This window comes from Nothobranchius furzeri, chromosome 1 (assembly GCF_043380555.1).
Source record: "Nothobranchius furzeri strain GRZ-AD chromosome 1, NfurGRZ-RIMD1, whole genome shotgun sequence".
Classification (NCBI taxonomy): Eukaryota; Metazoa; Chordata; class Actinopteri; order Cyprinodontiformes; family Nothobranchiidae; genus Nothobranchius; species Nothobranchius furzeri.
The window spans coordinates 28,934,831-28,953,656 of record NC_091741.1 but is presented as its reverse complement, the minus strand read 5'-3'; the positions used below and the strand labels follow the sequence as shown (position 1 = coordinate 28,953,656).

Here is an 18,826-nt window from a genome sequence, read left to right as displayed (position 1 = left end):
GGGAGGAAGTAGGAGTAATAAGAGTTCTCTTATTTGAGCTCAGGTTTTTTTCCATCACATACAGCTAGAAGTTTGCACCTTAGGGTTCGTTTTGCTGCTTATAAAGGAATTTTAAGACGGAGCAAGTTCTGTAAAGACCGTTCACAGCGCCGCCATCTTGGGGACCCTCAGTAGCAGCTCCTTCTGAGTTCGAGACCCTCCGCGCCTTCGCGTCATAGGGGCGGGGCTAGGAGAATTATCTCCTGTGATTCGCTGCTCTGGAGTCTGCGCACTAGAGGTGGATGAGCTACGGAAGCCGCTGCCCGGACAGAGCCAAGACCTTTCAGCTCCCGCAGCGCCATGTGTGTGCTGTCATCAAACTGAGAAGGCTGCAAGAACCAGTCTAAGTATAAATTATAGTCTTCTGTCCAAGAAGACATCGGTGGAGTGTTTGTATTTGGACGAGCATGGCGACCTCCAGCCCCTGTGTCGTGGTAAGTCCGCCCTCCTGTGAAAGAGGAGCCGTTAGGTTACGGTGTTGTACGCAGCACGCTGTACCCGGACACGCTGACTTCACTGTAGTGAGCACACGGTACTCTTTGCGTTTTGTTTCTCTAAAAGACGTTTCGGTTTAGGCAACATGGTTTTAAAGCTTGGCCTGCGGTTGGCACGCGCACATCATGTCTAGTGACGCACGAGATGCTCTCGGATGAGCCCCCCCAAAACAAAACGTGCGGTTTTCTGTGTCTGTCGGCGGCAAAGCTCGAGTTATTACGACCAGTTCCGTCCCAGTCCGTCTGCAGGATAGAGGTGCCAACACGGGGGCGCGCTTTAGCTCCAGGTCCTTAAAGGGTGCTCAAACGTGCCAGTAAACAGTTCAGCGTGTATCTTAACAGGGTTTGTTTACATCCAATTCTTATTAAGTGTTAAGGCAGTTGTGTCTGCAGCAGAAGTTGCTTTAGTCTGCTTGGTTTAGTGTAGACCAGATTTTAGCTTCTGATCCACAGAACATCAGCTAACCCTATGAGTAAACAAACAAACAAACAAACAAACGGGATGAACACTTATTTACTGTTTATATCCATTGAGGGCTATTGTTTTTAGCTTTTATTTCAAGTAGAGTTAAAAAATTCTCTCAGATATTGTGTTCAGTTGTATTTTATCTCTGGAGATCATTTCAAGTACCCCCCTCAGCTGAGTGGTTTGTGACCCACGGTGAGATCCTGATCCCAGTGTTGGGTTTCACTTGTGCAGACCACAAAACTATGATGGGATTTAGTTCAATCGAAGGTTTCCAAATTAGCTTACATTGACATTTGTAATGGGTGTGCAAACCGTCTGAAACGCAAAAGAAAGATGTTCTTTTTTGAGTCATGTTTCTTTTCCCTTTTTTCCTTTCGTGGGATGAGAGTGTTTTGTAATATTTGAGGCTGGGCTGTGACGGGCCCTTACTGGAACAAGTGAATGAATAACCAGCGATGATGTTTTTTAAGAATTTGCCAACGCTGAGTGAGAAGATGTCGGTTTGAAAGCCGAGTTGGAACCTGTTTCTCAAATAATCAGAGTAGTGGCTATTTGGCTGACCTTAATGTCAGATCGTGGGTGATGCCGGTAGTGTGGGGGTGAAGGTGTTCAAACATTATTAGCCAAAAATTGCAGGTGGTGTTTACTCTGAACTCAGATCAGTCACCTTGCTACCAAGAAGACAGGACAGCTAGCTGGATTGTGTTTGTGGAAGAGCGTTTCAGATCAGGACACCTGCTTGTTACTGGTCATTATTAATATTTGCAGCTTAAGGGGTTTTATTGTGTTTTTAGGGTGATTATTCTCTTTATGGACACTGTGTACGTTCCCACCGCTCCGCAGCTTCCATGCGGTCACATGATTCCTGTCTGCTGCTTCTCTCATGGCCTCCCGTTTGACCCACAGTGCACACGTTTGATTTGCTGAATACTAGAAATACTCCCTGATAACAGGATTAGTCGCATTAGAGCATTTCTGGGAAAATGTTGGTTTTTGGACAAAACGTTCAATCAGATGAACCACCACACACCAGAAGGGTGCACCGAGGTTAAACATGTGCTATGCGTCAGAGTGGTGCTGGGTGCAGATCAGACATTGTCCTGTTGCTTTGGGACAGATGAACAACCAGAGTAGTAAAGTTTTACTGTCCTGGGTTTACTTTGTGAGGTGATACGCTGACTGGCTGGGATCTCTTCAGCTTCTTTGTGCCGTTTTTCCAGATCAGCGACGAGGAGCAGGGCTACGACCTGGACCTGTTCTGCATACCAAAGCACTATGCTGCTGACCTGGAGAGGGTCTATATCCCCCACGGACTCATCTTGGACAGGTGGGTTGTTTGTACAGTCGCTGTGAAGCAGATTAGTGGGAGTGTGAGATTATCAGTTTGCAAACACAGGTTGGAACAACAACTATTGCAGCTTGACATTTTGTTTACAGGAAAGCAGAACCAGCTTCTAAATTGCTTCTTGAGCCATGTTCTTTCTCCCTTCAGTCATCTTTCCCATCACGTGTTTGAATCCCCTAAATCCTGATTTGCCGTTAAGGACTGCGGTTTAGCGAGGCGGGTCATCTGCACACGACAAATAATCTCATTAGCTTTGAAAAGCCAGTTCCATTTAAACCTTTTAAACTTAGTTTGGTGGTTATTATTCATTTTTTTCTTTCCTTACACTTTTTAATCACAATTTTGTATTTTTCTCTTTGTTTATTATATGCGCTACATAAAAGATCGTTTTCTTTCGTTCAGTTCTGACTAGGGCTGGACAATAATTCAATAACTATGTTGGCGACTGTCAAGCCTTTGAGTCGCCGCGCAGCTGAAAAGGGGAATAATGTTGACGCGCCCGCTGTTCCACTCGTAAGTCAAAGTTCCAGGTTAAAAAACTCCTTTATTTGTTATCAAAGTGTTATCAAATCCGTTGAAAACAGTGATAAATAAAAGAAAACATTCTAAGCTTGAGCGGTCAGCAAAAAAGTCGACTTCCCTCATCACCCACTCACTCTCCCATTCCCTCACCTGAACAGGTGATAGCAATCTCTATTACTATTACCGACACCATGTGACCCAAGGCAACGCCTATCCACAACAAACTATATATATCGATCAATAGGTAGGGCTGGGGGTAAACGATTATTTTTAAAACGATTATTCTGACGATTATTTTATCGAATAGTCGACTATTCTAATGACTATTTAGAAAATTAATCTAATGATTATTTTTCTATTGCACAATTAACAAAAACCAGAAAATCTCAAATAAGTTCCTCAAAAAAATTGATAAATTCTTACTGTAAGAGAATAAACACTACAGGCCTTCCATTTTGTATAACACTGCGTTTATTGTGTTGGTTGGTTATGTTCTGGTGACGTGTAGAACTTGGGAGTGCAGGCTGCTGCCTGAGAGGTGGTAGAAGATGGAGTGTCTCCATGCTGCTTTGTTTTGGTCACTTATGTGCGTGAGGCGAGTGGTCTTACGGGTTAAACCAAACTCAGGTGATATTTTACACTAAACCGAAAACCCACAACACTCTAAATGTAATAAAAGGGAGATCTGCACCACAGAAACGATGAACTCTAAACCAAAACGTAACAGCTTATCCCAACGCAAGAAGCTGTTAGCGAAGATGCTAACAGTAGCTTTACCAACGTTAAGTTCAAGTTACCAAGTTTAAATAAACCAAAAACACCCGGCAGCAAACAGACCAGCACGGAGGAGAGACTGCTACCACCAAAACAGCTCTCCTCATGTCTGAAAGAAGCTCCTTAATGAAGGGAGAAGCGCTCCCGGTGATTTTCTACATCTGCGATAGACACGAAGCAGCGCATCTGACCCCGGAAGTTGTTGTCCGTTACCGGGAGACGAAGGGGCAAAACAGGAAAATAATCTAGTAGTGGACGGACGTTGTTCCGGGTCTTCGGTATTTGGCGGAGATGTTAGTGAAGGCGGAGAAGAGGGCGAACTAGAGGAAAAACAGGCAGATTCCTCTTCTATTTACAAACTCCTGCGGATGCAACAAGTGGGCGCGGTGCGTCGACTTCCGGATCTGACGTCGACACATTTTTAGAATCGAGCCGTCGACTTCGTCGAGGCTTCGCTACAGCCCTATCAATAGGGCTTGTGATCGTGACGTTGTCACCGACGCAGCCGCCCCGTTGGAGGCGTGTGAGTCCTTGTTGCTTGATACTACTGTGAAGAGCACGCTCAGTCTCGTTCTTGCGGCCTAAATGAATCTATTATTCAGTTGATCGGTTATATTACACAACTCTAGTAAATGGCTGCTGTGTTGTGGAGTGACACGTGTGATCGCCGGGGGAGTAAAGGTGGAAAACAAGCCAACTTTTCACCGTTTCCCTGCAAAACCACGGAGACCAAGTATCTAGCCTAACAAAGTCTTGTTGGATCGCTTGGATCGCAGCTATAAGGCGACCAAACGTCACCTTCCAGAGTATTTTCATTCTGGTAAGTCACAGATGGTGTACGTTTTTATACATCGTTTCTTTCCTTCAGCTGCGTCATGCACACGCAACACCCACACACACTGAGGCTACACATGCACGCTGACACACAACACAACTTCTCCTGCTACACTTCTTCTGTGGGATGACGATTTTGATTGTTTTACTAGAAAAACCAACAAATAAAACGTTTACCTCTCATCCGGACGTTTACATCCGCTCACACCACAAACAAGAAAGCCGAAAATGTCCGTTGAGCAGAACTGCAGCGGCACCAACATGTCATCAGTGCTCCGGTCTTGGGTTTTTCATATGGATCAAAACCATTTATAATGCTGATTTTGTCCACACACCGGTCCCCAATGTCTTTATCTGACGTACTCATGGATATTCCACATCCTTTTGGGATTTTATTATATTGTTTAACACTTTCTTTCATCCAAATCTGCTTCTTCTCTGTGACGGTACCGTTTGATTCACGGTTTCATCGTCAACCTTCCGTCACGGCCACGCACATCCCAGAATGCTTTGTGTAAGCACGCGTGATCACAAGCCTTATAGACTTATGGTGCGATAGAGAAAAAAAAAGATTCAATAAACACTTAAATAAAATGTTTCCTGTCTTGTCTCTATTATAGCCTACCAGGTAGCTTAATACTAGAGTCATACTCCCATTCAGTCAAAAACACAGACCCAGGCTTGCTCTGTCGCCAAGCCCTACTCTCAAACCAAACAGGTGGAGGAAATTGTCAAGTAAGAAGGTTACAGTGGTTCACCAGCGCAGCGATATTCTGGTTTTTACTAATCTGACTAAGAAAACACAATGATCAGTGGAAACATTTACAGAGAATCGATTAGAAACCAAGGCTGGTAACACAACCAACTCGTTTTATCATAAAGTAATGACAAAAAATGGCCAGGGCTGTACTTAAAATATATTTTCTATATTTTTTATAATTATCAATAATTATTAATATCGATAAACATGATTTTTTTTTAAAATGCAGTTTTTCTATATCCTCCAGCCCTTGTTCTGACCAACATTTCCTAAAGCTTATTGTGTTTCTTAAGTTGTACTTGTACTCAGTTTAAAGATATTGGCCAGGGGTGTGAAGCAGTACTGAGACCTCAGATGAAAAAGGTTTTTGGATTTTCACAGCTGGAATTTTAAGAAAATCTGATGTTTCTGACTGGAGAGGGAAAAGCAGAAACTAGCTTCCGGTCTAGGCCCTGGGCTGCTGGCGACGTTTCACATATATAACCCCCGACTCCGGTGTTTCTGCGTTAGCGTTATAGCAGAGAACAATGTGTCATCAGTCAGATGTAGCTTCTGAAGCCTCTGCTAGTCGGTCAGATTAGTTTTTTCTCTGGGATACGGCAACGAGAACGGTATTGGATTACCGGAGAAGGTCAACCAAACTCCGACCCCGCCAGCTGGATATCACTTTCAGAGGTGCAGACATGTTTTAGACACATTTTTAAAACTGGAAGTGTGGGTGGAGTAAGACTCTGGTAGGTGGGTGACTTTGTCTTTAAATAATCCTGACTCACCTGTTGCTTTCCTTTCAAGGGATATGAATGGGATTAGGGATATGATTGAGTGTTTCTGTGTAAAAGCAAAGATTACTATCTTTTAACCATCATAGCTTCTGTTTAAAAAATAGCTTTCATTCAATAGGATTGATGAGCTAACAGCCAGTCCGAAAGCAGCCAAGGTCATAGTGTTTTATCTTGAAACGTCTCCCGTCTCCAGCTCCTTCCAGCTGATCATGCAAACATTACATTTGCATTTCTAATTTGAATTCTACACTTGTTTACATGTTGTAATAAGACATGCAAATCTGACTTTTTTCATCCTTTAGTGCTGCCACGTGGCTCTCTATTGCCTCTTTAGACTCTCCAAATCAGTGTTTGATGTTCTAAGACCTTTCGTTCTAAGATCTCTTTCAAAAAGTCCCTTATTGTGATGTCACAGTAAGGAACATTGGCATAGAACCTCCCCTTATCTTTCGACACTGGATGAGCAGCAGTTGTACTCTGAACTCCTCCCAGATATCAGAGCTCCTCACCTCATATCAGCCAATCATGGGTGGGCGTGGCCGTGAAGTGATACGGCTCATTCTGGAAGGTACTGAAAGTGTCAAGAATAAAACTGCCAAAAAGAAGTCATGTGAGAGGGAGTTGGGGCACAGGGTTACATGTTTTGCATCGACCATGAATCAATCATAACTTATTTTTAAAGTAGTGTAATCCAGGGTATCCGTGGGTCCTTAAAAAGTCTTAAATTTGCTTTTTCCAATTTTAAGGCCTTTAAAATCTTTAAAAATGACAAATAATCCTTAAATACAGTTTCCAAAGGTCTTAAATGACCCAACAAACAAGATTCTTTTGTTTCTATAAAAATTTCGTGAATTTCTAGTTAGTAGTCAGCGTTTTTTGTGTGTGGTGTTGGCGTAAGCGGAACCGTACACATTCAGCTGGTTGTGAAAGGGGGATATTTTTAGATGAGCACATTAGCTGGTTAAGCTAGTGGGAGCTTGCGCCATGGGGAAGTGCAAGTTTAATGGTAACTGGACGGCTAATCCCACGTTCGCGACGTGGTTGGCACCGGTTCCAGGCAATAGCTGGAAATAGTAGCTTGAATTTAATTTAAAAAATAGCTTAAATTTGGTCAAAGTGGTCTTAAAAAGGTATTAGATTTGGCTCCCTTAAACCTGCAGATACCCTGTAATAAGTCCTCTTTAAATGTCAACAAAATGTACCACGGTGATGGAGTATGAGCTGAGAAATGCAGAAGATGGAAGCTACACTTCGGTGTAGGATCCACGTACACGCTGAATCAACCCACATCGTTGGTGCTGCTGCCTTAGTTGGATGACACAATTCATTTAATTACTTAAATAATTCAGCCACAAAAAATCTCCCCAGGCAAAATGACTAGACACAAGGTTTAGTTTAATTCAGTGACTTTAGTTTCTGACCTACAGAATCACAGGGTGAAGACTCCTGTTGGTTAAAGGGGGCAAATGGGGCTAAAGATCTTAAACAAGGACAGAATAAATGCACAAACAGTTTCAACTCTTATCAACTATAACAGAAATATTCTGTTAGAAATGATGTTTCATGTTTTATTTCTGGAGCTCATCTCAAGACTCCAAACTTATTGTTTCAACAGTGCTTCTTAACACGTTACTGCACCACGGCTACTTTTTCAGTAATCGAATGGTGTTACTTTTAAAATAAAATCATCAACAGAGTAATGAAATTACTTTTAAATGGATTAATCAGTAATCAGATTTCTTTTCCAAGGTAACTGGCAGTACTGCTCTTCATGACCCAGTGCCATGCAAATGGACGCGGTTTATACGTTTAAACTACACGACTGCCTAGTCATCAGGTGTGTCGCAGAGACCATTATTATCTACATTAGTTCACTGCAGCAGCAACATCAACAGCTTTGGTTGATTTTTACATTGTATGGTTGTTTAGGCAGAAATATTGGGAATTTCCCGCTGGATGCACCGGACATGTCTGGTGATTTCACGTTAGTAATTATGGTTTTCAGTGGAATCAAGGTAGTAAAAAATGATCTTTGCGAGTATTCACTGTGGCGTGTTGGGGACGGGAGCTGTTTGAAGGTGGCAGTAGGACACGTTGGTCTTCCCTGCCCTGGACTGGCTGTTGTTGATTGAGTCTTTCTGGGACATTTCCCACCAAAATGTCTAATTTGACTGTAAACCATAGTTTATAAAACTAGCCTGTTCAGTGCCCGGAACCACCAGGTGAATATATTCATCCACACCAGCCTGAGATTCTGGATTTACTCGTTGCGTTGGTTGGTCTGCTAGATTTCAGGTTGTTGTGTTGTAATAATGACAGCTGTGCCTACGAACCGAGGCTAAACTGGAGGTTTTGTTGACCGAAGCAGAAACCAGACCGGACTTTCCTCTCTTTAACCCCCCTTTAGGACCGAGAGGCTGGCCAGAGAAATCATGAAGGAAATGGGGGGACACCACATCGTAGCCCTCTGTGTGCTCAAAGGGGGCTACAAGTTTTTTGCAGACCTGCTGGACTACATCAAAGCCCTGAACAGGAACAGCGATCGCTCCATCCCAATGACCGTGGACTTCATCCGTCTTAAGAGCTACTGTGTAAGTGACCATTTTTATCTACTTTCATTTATTTAATTCTCTCTAAAACCACAGTTGTGGAAACCGACAACGCTAACTACCAGCAAAGCGTAAACAAGTAGATCCAGGTTGAAAAATTAATTGATGCAAAAGGTGGAGAGACTTCTCTGCAGATGAGGACAAATGTCCTTTTCCTGCTACTTTTGGTTCACATCCCGCTCAGTCGTTGTCCTTGGGCAAGACGCTTCACCCTCCTCTCCTGCTGCTGCTGGTGGTCGGAGGGACCAATGGCGCCTCCGCACTGCAGCCTCGCCTCCGTCAGTGCGCCCCAGGGCAGCTGTGGCTGCATGGTAGTGTGTGAATGGGTGGGCGACTGATTGTAAAGCTCGTTTGGGGGGGGGTCATGTACCATTTGCTTATCTGTAATAATCTTAGAGAGGCAGTCTGAAAAGGCGGAACATCAACCCCAGACTGTGAATCAGGTGTTAATATTTATTTAATAAAGAATAAAGATGCAGGGAAAGAAATTTAAATCAAAAGATCCGATGATGAGGGATGAAGATTTTCAGTTTATTTACGTAGCAACAAATCACAAGAGTCGTCTCCACGTACTTCACAAAGTAACATTCCAACTGGACCCACTAATCTGTGCAAGAAGTTCAGTTTATTATGTCGCTTAGTTAAAAGTTTCCTTTGTAAGGAAACCCAGCAGATCGCATCGAGTCACTGACTTGTGTCAGACACTGTAGAGCAATCCCCACTGTAGGCAAGCATGTAGCGACGGTGAAGAGAAAAACTTCCCTTTAACGGGAAGAAACCTCCCAACAGAACCTGGACCAGTGTGAGCCTCCATTGGCCACGACTCACCAGGGGGTTGGCCTTTGTTCAGAGAAATGGTTTACACCTGGCAGGACTGATGAGCTAATGTTGTTTTCAAACTGCTCCTTGACTTTTAACTGTTATCCTAACAGAATAAAAAGTCTAAAGTAAGATGCTGCTGGACTCCAGGAAGCAGCAGAAGTGCTACACCTCGGAGATCTGAATTGTTTGAATTTGAACGATTCAGATTCCAATTCCTCATTTCAATTCGGGTTCCTATCGATTCCAGATTCTGATTCTTTAAAGAGGCAGGATCCAAAAACATAATATGTTTTAAATGAGCCAGCTAACCCTAACCATTCCTAACACTGCTTTAGGAATGTGGACGTGACTGAGCACAGGGGAGGTCTGTGATGTCATGAGTGCATCTCCGAGCACGTGGGTGGGTAAAAAGAGCGCAGAGAAGTCCGCTGTGACTATTATTAAACAAAAGCGGCCTGCGCAGTCTTGCTTTTAGAAACTCTGACTCTGATTTGCATCCTGCTTTGCTGTGTGTGTGTGTGTGCGTGCGTGCATGCATGTGCGTGTGTGTGTGCGTGCGTGCATGCATGTGCATGCATGCATGCATGTGCGTGTGTGTGCGCGCGTGCGCATGCGCGCTTGCTATCAACCAATTGGAGGCTCCCCCTAATGGTAGGCATTATTTTGAGCTGGCCAATCAGTGGCCAGTGGGCGTGTCAGCCCTGTTTGGCTCCAGGCAGACCGTCTCGGGAAGAGGGTTTAAAAGACACCCGGTTGCGTGCGGGAAATTCTAAATGAGAACGCTCCCAACCCGGTCCAGGCGGAGTGGAGCCGATGCTAGTGTGAAAATCAGAGGGGAAACTGAAACTTAAATGTAGCTGCTGTCAGTAACGATCTAACAGATTTAAACAATAAAACTCTCAACAAGCTAAATAGTTCAAAAGTGCAAAAATGAATCTCGTTTGTTTGTTTGTTTGTTTATCCCTATCGGCTCCTAGTGGCCAGAACTCGGTGTCAGTCGTCCACCACAGAGAAAGGCTGCTCTAGCTATTGTACAGTTTTTTTAGCTCCGCCTTCTGACGCTCACGGATGAGTGTTGGTGAGTGGCTGCGTTTGACTGTTGATGCTCCGGGTGCATTTTTATTTCTGCAGTGAGCCTTAAAGACTCACCTCACACCTACCAGAGTTCATTAAAACTTGTGGTAAATCCACCATGATTCAAATTCAAATTGAAATTCAAAGATACTTTATTAATCCCAGAGGGAAATTAGAGTTTCAGTACACACAATTCTGAGATCAGACATACATGGACAAGACACATGACAAGAATTGGTGACTGTGGACATTCGTAACCCCGAGTCGTGCTACCTTAATAGAGATCAGAGGGTGTATATGAGGATTGGGTCAGGGGGAGGGAAAAAAGGCACTTCAGAGTTACCCTCCACAGAGAGGGCAGCTTTGCTCTGCAAACAACACCTCAGACAGAAATGCAACAGACTTCAGACATTACACAACATAAGTGTCCACTAGGTGGGGTGGTAGGGTTGGGACTCTCCACACGTCAGTGCATGCAGCCACGATAAGCAGCGCTCGTCACCTCCGTCTGGACAGGGGAGGGAGGTAGTTGGGTTAGAAAGCACAGTGACTCCTGGAACGATTCAACGGCCTTCACTGGTCTCAGTCCTGCCCAGGCTGGGCTAGGGAGACAGAGTTGCCATGGCGATGGCAGCATTCCACATTTCTTCTGTGGGGGAGTATTCACTTCAGCCTCACAGGCTCAAGGGCACCAGATTCAGATAAGAACTTGTTTTGGGGCCAGACAGAGATGATTTCCTCTCTGTCTTAAAGTTCTGTTGGTCTCCAACCCCTCTGAATCCAATAGTGGTGTAAATTAATCTATTCCATCCATGCTGATCCGTCAACTCTCTCTTTGATGGCATCAACCTTCTGTGCCAGAGTCTGAATCTCAGCCAAAGTTCCAAGCTTACGACTCATCTCGACAATTATATGAGTTTGTGTGTTCACAGCGCGGTGTAATCCATCCCTGAGCTCCGGGATTGAGCCAATATTCCTCGACAGCTCATTAATTTTCCGGTAAGCCAGGTAACCGCTCAGGCCAAACAGCACGAAACCTGACACCAACACCACGAATATCCAGACGTCTTCAGAATCCTCTACAGACAGGTGAGAGAGGTAGAACAGGTTCCACTGTTCCCAGGAGTCCATGATGTGCCCAACTGGCTCTGTCCCAGAGGAGCATCCGGGAGCCCCTTCTCCCGTTCCCGTTTTTGTCAATCGCGTTGAGAGACCAACTGACCAGGTCCATTTTTAATCATTTCCAGTTTCCAGAAAACATGCAGGAGCGCCGTGCACCCACAGACAGACAAAGAGCCTTGGCATAAGACAGGGAGGGGAGGAGGGAAACAGCGTCTGAACTCTCCAAGAGCTGGAAGATGAATGCATTTTAGCGAGTTTCCTCCGCGCCGTATTTTGTGCTGCAGGATGCAAATTTACACCACAGAGAAAGTTCAGCAGACACGTTTCTTTGTTTTTTTGCTGCTGCGCTTGCACGCTGTGAGGGAAGGGAGGGAGACGCGATGCAGGGTCTCTGTGGACTGCGACAGACAGCTGCTGTGATCAGCTCTGAAAGGCGTTGATCAGAATTTGCAGATCACTTTTATTTATTTATTATTTCAGCAGAGATCGGCTGAGGATTCGTCTTCTGGCCGGCAGCCTGAGAAGCAAACAAGGAATGAAAATAAATAAAATTGGAAGAAAAAAAAACGGAGTTATTCCAATCGATGCTCGATGCCCAACCCTATCCATCTTGTTTGGATGTAACCTCTGTTTCTCCAAACAGTCCATTTTTGAAGCTTTTTTGTCAGATTGTAATAATTTTACACAGAAACGCAGTCGGAAAAAACTATTTAAGCAAAACACTGATTTTCTCATCCTGCAGTTCTGATCAGTAACGTTTCCACCTGAAATCAGCTGTGACTTCAAGTCTAGAACGGTCCGATATTACTGTCGGATTTGTTTGTGTTTACAGAACGACCAGTCGACCGGCGAGATCAGAGTGATCGGTGGAGACGACCTGTCCACTCTGACAGGCAAGGTGAGAACAAGCAACCAGACATCAGATCAGTCGTGGTGTGTGACTCATTATTTATCCAGAGTGGACACACAGTTAGGCTTTTTTATGTAGTAATGTGAAGAGTTCATAAATGTGTTCAGATTAATTATTTTAAATGAAGTTGAAGTGATTATCTTGTTTTTGGGTCAAATAAACAGAACTAAATACTTCATGTAAGCTGTAGCTTTTTCTTTTTTTAAAGCAACCTGTGCTATTCCTTATCCGTACTGCTGCGCTTGTTCCTCATCTAGTAAAGATTCAAGTTGTCTCGGCACATTTCCATTAAATTTGAGTGTCTTTTCATTTTTACAGAATGTCTTGATTGTGGAGGTACGGACCGACTTCTTTTACATTTCTTTACACACCTAGAGATGTCTTAAATCTACTTAAAAACGTGAACTTCTCTCATTTTGTGTCTGAAGGACATCATTGACACGGGGAAGACTATGAAGACGTTATTGCAACTGCTCAAACAATACAATCCCAAAATGGTTAAAGTAGCAAGGTAATGCAGCAGCTGCCACTTTAAGCTGTATGAATGTATAACAGTGCATCAGGGCCACAGAGAAAACTGTAAACAAGAGAATGTGTTGAGAGAAAAAATTCAAGACTAACATTTGTGGGCACGTAAAAAGCTCATGAAGTCTTTTATTACAGTTGTTTTCTGGTAAATGTCAAACACATTCTAGTACCTTTGGCCTTCTCCGTGGTCCTGATTCAACCTTGCGTAAACAACTGATGGTTTGCTGCCGACATGTTAACAATGGTCCTGGTGTGTGCTTTTAGTTTGCTGGTGAAGAGAACACCACGGAGTGTGGGCTACCGACCAGACTGTAAGTCTAGTACACACACACACACACACACACACAGCTTTTATAACCCAACACAATCTTCTCACTGAATTTCTGCCATTAAAGACACCAGCTTAGGATGAGATGGTAAAGACGCTAGCCTTGGACGCGGTGTTAAAAAATAAAAAAAATGCTATAGTGTCCCTGATAGAAAACACACACACACACACACGCACACACACACACACATACACAAAATAATGTGTCTATAGTTATATTGTGATTTCTTAGAATATTACCAAATAGAATATTTACTATCGCCACGGAATTCTGGCTAACTGGAAAAATTCAAGAGACTATCGAAGACAAAAAAGGATTTGTTCGTCATCTTCGGATCAAGACGAAGACTGGACTCCTGAATAGACCTATCACCAAAGTCTGTCTTTTGCAGGAGACTGAGAACGTTTAGGAACTTGGACTGACTGGTCGCCTACCTCTTATCTCTATCAGCTGAACGTCCAGCTGGTCAGTGAGCGGTTGTCATGAAAACTTTTCTGTTGACCGTCGTATCGTCGTTACCTTAAACCAATAATAATATAACAGAAGCCAATTCATTTATCCCAACCTATGTATTTTAACCACAAATAAAAAACAAATAAGACAATTCAGAATGGTTTGTTGGAAGAGGCGTCACAGCCTGGCCCACTCACCCACAGCGGCGTTTTCAGTGGAAAGAAGCCGCTACAGAGAAGATGTTTACACCCCTGGATCCAGATTGTTAATGAATCGTGCGTACCGGAAGCCACCACTGGCTGATCCTCAGTCTCCCACTGACCAGCCGACCAATCAGTCCACAAGACCGACCACAGGGAAGCTGCGTCGAAAAAACATGTCCGCTTTGCACGGACAACACCTGTGTAGACACAATTACCCTACTAGGACTAGACCGAGCTGAACTGAGTGTAAATGTGGCTTTATACGAGTTGTGTTAGCTCTGGATCCTGAGAGTGAATGTTGATGCTAAAGTAACATATCACAGTAGTGAGCCTGCTGAGTTTGGAACATTTAGTTTTGTTGTTTTTAAATGAAGTCCAGAAATCCTGCCAGGGACGAGGTGACAGGATATTCGCCATTTCTTTTGTGTCTTCTCCGTAAGTTTTATGAGTGCTAAATGTAGTAGTCAGTTTTAGCTTTTGCTCTGTTTTCACCATCGATCCCCTTAAGAGCAAATTGCAGGTAAAAATTTTTTCTAATTCATATAAAATGCTGTCCAAAAATACTATTTGAATGCTTATTGTGGATATTTGGTTTTAAAACAGCAGTTTTCTAGTAGAAAGTGTCCTTTCTCAGCAAAGCTTCTAAAAAGGCTCTTTTTTCTAAATGTGAACGTCTGACGTAACCAAAGGGAGTTAGACGCTAGGCTGCCTCAGCTCAGTGTGGAGAGTGGCTAGTTTTAGGGTAGAGACGTCATGTGATCCAGTCCAGGGGTGGACATTAACTTCAAAACCAACCGGCCAGCCGGGCCGGTAACTCTGATTATTTACCGGCTCCGCAAAGAATCTACCGGCCCCGCTGGTCAGCCGCCAAAACGAGTCAAAATAACAACTGAACCATTTTAAATGTAATAAACCTTTATTTTGTACACATTCACAAACATAATAACGTATTCAAGTTTGAATTTGTTTGTTCCCTCAACAAAACTCTATTTTGTCGTCGCATACTTCCGGCATACAACGCAGTACATCACCAACTCCGCTTTGCTGTACCCGAGCCACTAGCTGTGTTCGAGATGAGCCAGTTCTGTGCATATTAGACCAGCAGTGATCGTCGAGCAGTGCATGCCGGTTAGATTTGTGTCCGACTTGACGCCGACTTGCTCTGACGTCATGCATACGTAGGCAATGATAACCTCGTGAGATCAAGGCGGCCGCAGATTTTGGAGCAAGGCGCTGCAGTTGCTCTCCCTCAGCTGCAAAACATAGAGGATGATGGGAAACGCCTGGCTCTCACCTGATCTAAGATCTGATTGGTTCATATTTTGATCCAAACATCCGGTGGTAGAACTTGAAATGTTAGTTGGTCACATGTATTCTGTAAATCACGCTACGATGATGATAACAACAATATAGGCCATAAAGAGAAATGTGTTTTCTGTTCTTTTGTCACGTTTCCTATGAGCACACTGAAGCTACAGCTGATAACCTTTACTTATTATTACAGTCATGTCTTCATATACAATATATGATATCCACAAGCACGTGAGGATGTGTTTCAGCTGCTAGCAGGCACCAGAATTAAAACTGAACAAGTGTGAATGCTAACGCGATATCTGCAGCCATCGTCACCTTCGAGCTACACATGCAGGGAAATCCAAGAGATTCAACTGGCAGAAACAACTGGTTCACGCCACAGTCTCTCTCTCTCTCTCTCTCTCTCTCTCTCTCTCTCTCTCTCTTTCTCTCTTTCTCTCTTTCTCTCTCTTTCTCTCTTTCTCTCTCTCTCTCTCTCTCTCTCTCTAACACTAAACTAGGTTATGTGAACGGATATTAACGAGTATGAGACCGCTGACAGACGCTCATTAGTATTAATATTATGTTAACTGACCAATACTACTTTAACTGTCTGGTACACGATAGTAATCTGTACAATATTGTGATGCTAGCACACGAGTTTAAGCTAACATGGTTAACTCACCAGTAGGGTTGTCACGGTGTGAAAATTTAACCTCACGGTTATTGTGACCAAAATTACCACGGTTTTCGGTATTATCGCGGTATTTTTTTTAAACGTGCTACATTTTCACACAATTAAATAAACCCTGTATGTCAGGAAATATTGTCCTCAGTTTGTGTCTAAATTTAGCCTAAAATGTGTTATTTTGTAATTATGTTGTTTATTTGTTTACATTTTTCCCCTTTAGTCTTTAAAATACCTATATTTGCCCATAACTTCTTATTTTATGTCTGTTTGATGTCATCATTTTAAAAATATTAGATCAGATGATACTCAGTACTCAAGTAGCCTTCTAATCAGATACTTTTTTACCCTTACTTGAGTAATAAACCCTATATCAGGAAAGTATTGTCCTCGGTTTGTGTCCTTCCAGTGAGCTTTGCAGATGTGGGAAAATGTCATCAGGCAGTAATCGTTGTTAAATTCATAATTATTCTCGGAGAGAGACCAACTCTTATCGGCCCCTGGGAGCCCCGTAATGCATAGCGTCATTTCAACATGGCGGTGTCCGCAACACGGTTTATATGCAGGTAGCGGCGCTGCGGCTGCTTTATATAGCGACTCGTTGCATTCTTCCTCAACCCAAATCCTCGGATCACGCATTTTAGCTAAAACGCTAACGTTAGCTTGCCTTGCGTTGACTGTAGAGTTGTGGGTGATGGTCACGCAGATGTGTCATGAGATTTGAAGCGTTGCTGCCTTTCACAGACACTTTTTCTGCACGTGCTGCTAACAGGATAGCCGTCTTCTATCAGCTGTCCCTCAGTATTCTTCAAATATCCAAAAGATGCCCGTACTTCCCACTTTTGTCTTCTTTGAGGGATAATAAATGTCCTGAGTGCTGCCGTCTCCTCCTTTGGCCATTATTTCAGCTTTAGCTTCAAGAAAGTTTTGGTTGTAAACAACAAAGTGCGCATGTGCCGCCAGCAACTTCAGCAGATGATACGGTGGCTGGTAAGGGTCACGCGCCTACACCGCAGCCACGGTAACCCACCGAGATAATTTAAAAAAAAAAAAAACAAGATGGTTATTATTGTCAACTTTTTTACCGGGGTTTACCGCTACACCGGTTACCGTGACAACCCTACGCTACTTCCTCTCTATCTCTCTGCTTTGGCCGATGGTTTCTCCCTCTGGTTGGTCTCTGCTCTCTGGGGTGAGCAGCAAACTCATAACTTTATAGTTTTGGTCCATCATGAGTATAATTATAAACATTTAAAGTTTCCTCTGTGTCAGAGCCGCATTAGAGTCCATATAGCATAGCATAGTTTATTTATATAGCACGTTTAAAATGCAGCATGGGAGCTGCCCAAAGTGCTGCACAGGCTAAAACAAAACACACCCATTACAAGGAGCTAAAACAAAGGATAAAAATCTCAATTAAAAGCAGAGAAAACATGAATAATAAGAGCACATTAAAACAATGACACAATAAAACACTAAAACGAGTCACTGTCTAAAAGCCAAAGTGCAAAAGTGGGTCTTTAAACGAGATTTAAAAACAGCCAGAGATGGAGCCTGCCGAACTCCAATGGGCAGTGAGTTCCATAGCTTTGGGGCAGCATGGACAAATGCTCGGTCCCCCCGCGATTTGAGCCTCACCCGCGGCGTGTGCAGCAGCAAAAGGTCAGCCGACCTCAACGAGCGGGTGGGCACATATGGAGTGAGAAGGGCAGAGAGGTAGGAAGGTGCCAGGTCACTGAGTGCTTTAAAAACACTCAATGACCTGTTTCTCTGGATTAACCCTTTGATGCATGAATTATGAAATCTTCAACCGTGATTTTTTAAACAATTTCATTCATTTTTAGGTGCGAATGAAACAAATTTCAACAAATATCTTTTGTAATGTTTTATTAATTTACAATTAAGCTATTACATGTCCACTTCAGTGGACAGCGTGCATTCTGAACATGAAATATGTTGGCTTGGCTTACTGAAGTCCAAATGGAGGGGCTCAAATGCAATAAAGTCTTCAACAACTGTGCTTAATAGCAAAAATAAATAAATAACAACTTTGAATACCTGTCCACTGTAGTGACCATTATGCATCAAAGGGTTAAACCAACAGGACTCCCTCAGCTGACGTCAATTGGTTTGGCCAAAAAAAAAAGAACCTTTCTCACAAAAATGACTCTAAAAGCCTCAATTATTTATGTTTGTGTAAAAAAAATGTTTAAACTGAGTTTCAATTATGTTTCTCTAAACATCGGTCCATGGGAGTCTCTAACCTGCAATATGCTCTTTATGATTGGTATCATAAAACACTCCAGAACCTCAGCTCTAAACCACTGAACTCCAGAATGAATTGATTTGTTTCATTTGAAGACAAACGGCTGATTGGTGCCGTGGTTCTCTTCTGTTCCCCTGCTGTTGGATCGGGATGCTTTCAGACTCCTGACATTGTGTGTGAGCTGAGGACAACCTCAGAATCAGTTTAACGCTTTGGGGAATCTGTTGTAAACAGTGTTGGGCAAGTTATTTAAAATGTATGCTAGTGAAGGTTGTCAGTCATCCACGTCATGGTAATCCAAAAGGGTTCAAATGAGGACAACTGGACTTCTTTGGTTTCTTGAAGACGTTTCACATCGCTAAAGCTCCTCGCATGAGAAGCTGAACGTCTTCAAGAAACCAATCCAATCCAGTTTTATTTATAAAGCACCTTAAAAGACCCAGGAACAAAGTGCTGTACAGAAAATGCATTAAAACAATTGACTAAACAGAAAACAGCAAAGATGGATAA

The 18,826-nt window shown here is 43.2% G+C and overlaps 1 protein-coding gene across 1 annotated transcript in view; it reads left to right on the top strand.

The window, feature by feature from the left end:
- The first annotated feature begins 278 nt into the window (after positions 1–278).
- Positions 279–18,826, top strand: part of hprt1 (hypoxanthine phosphoribosyltransferase 1) — a 24,679-nt gene continuing 6,131 nt past the window's right edge. Inside the window, 7 exon segments of the mRNA XM_015949987.3 lie at positions 279–473; positions 2,223–2,329; positions 8,427–8,610; positions 12,479–12,544; positions 12,875–12,892; positions 12,985–13,067; positions 13,349–13,395. Of these exon segments, the coding sequence (XP_015805473.2) occupies positions 447–473; positions 2,223–2,329; positions 8,427–8,610; positions 12,479–12,544; positions 12,875–12,892; positions 12,985–13,067; positions 13,349–13,395 (532 nt within the window). The 5' untranslated portion in view covers positions 279–446.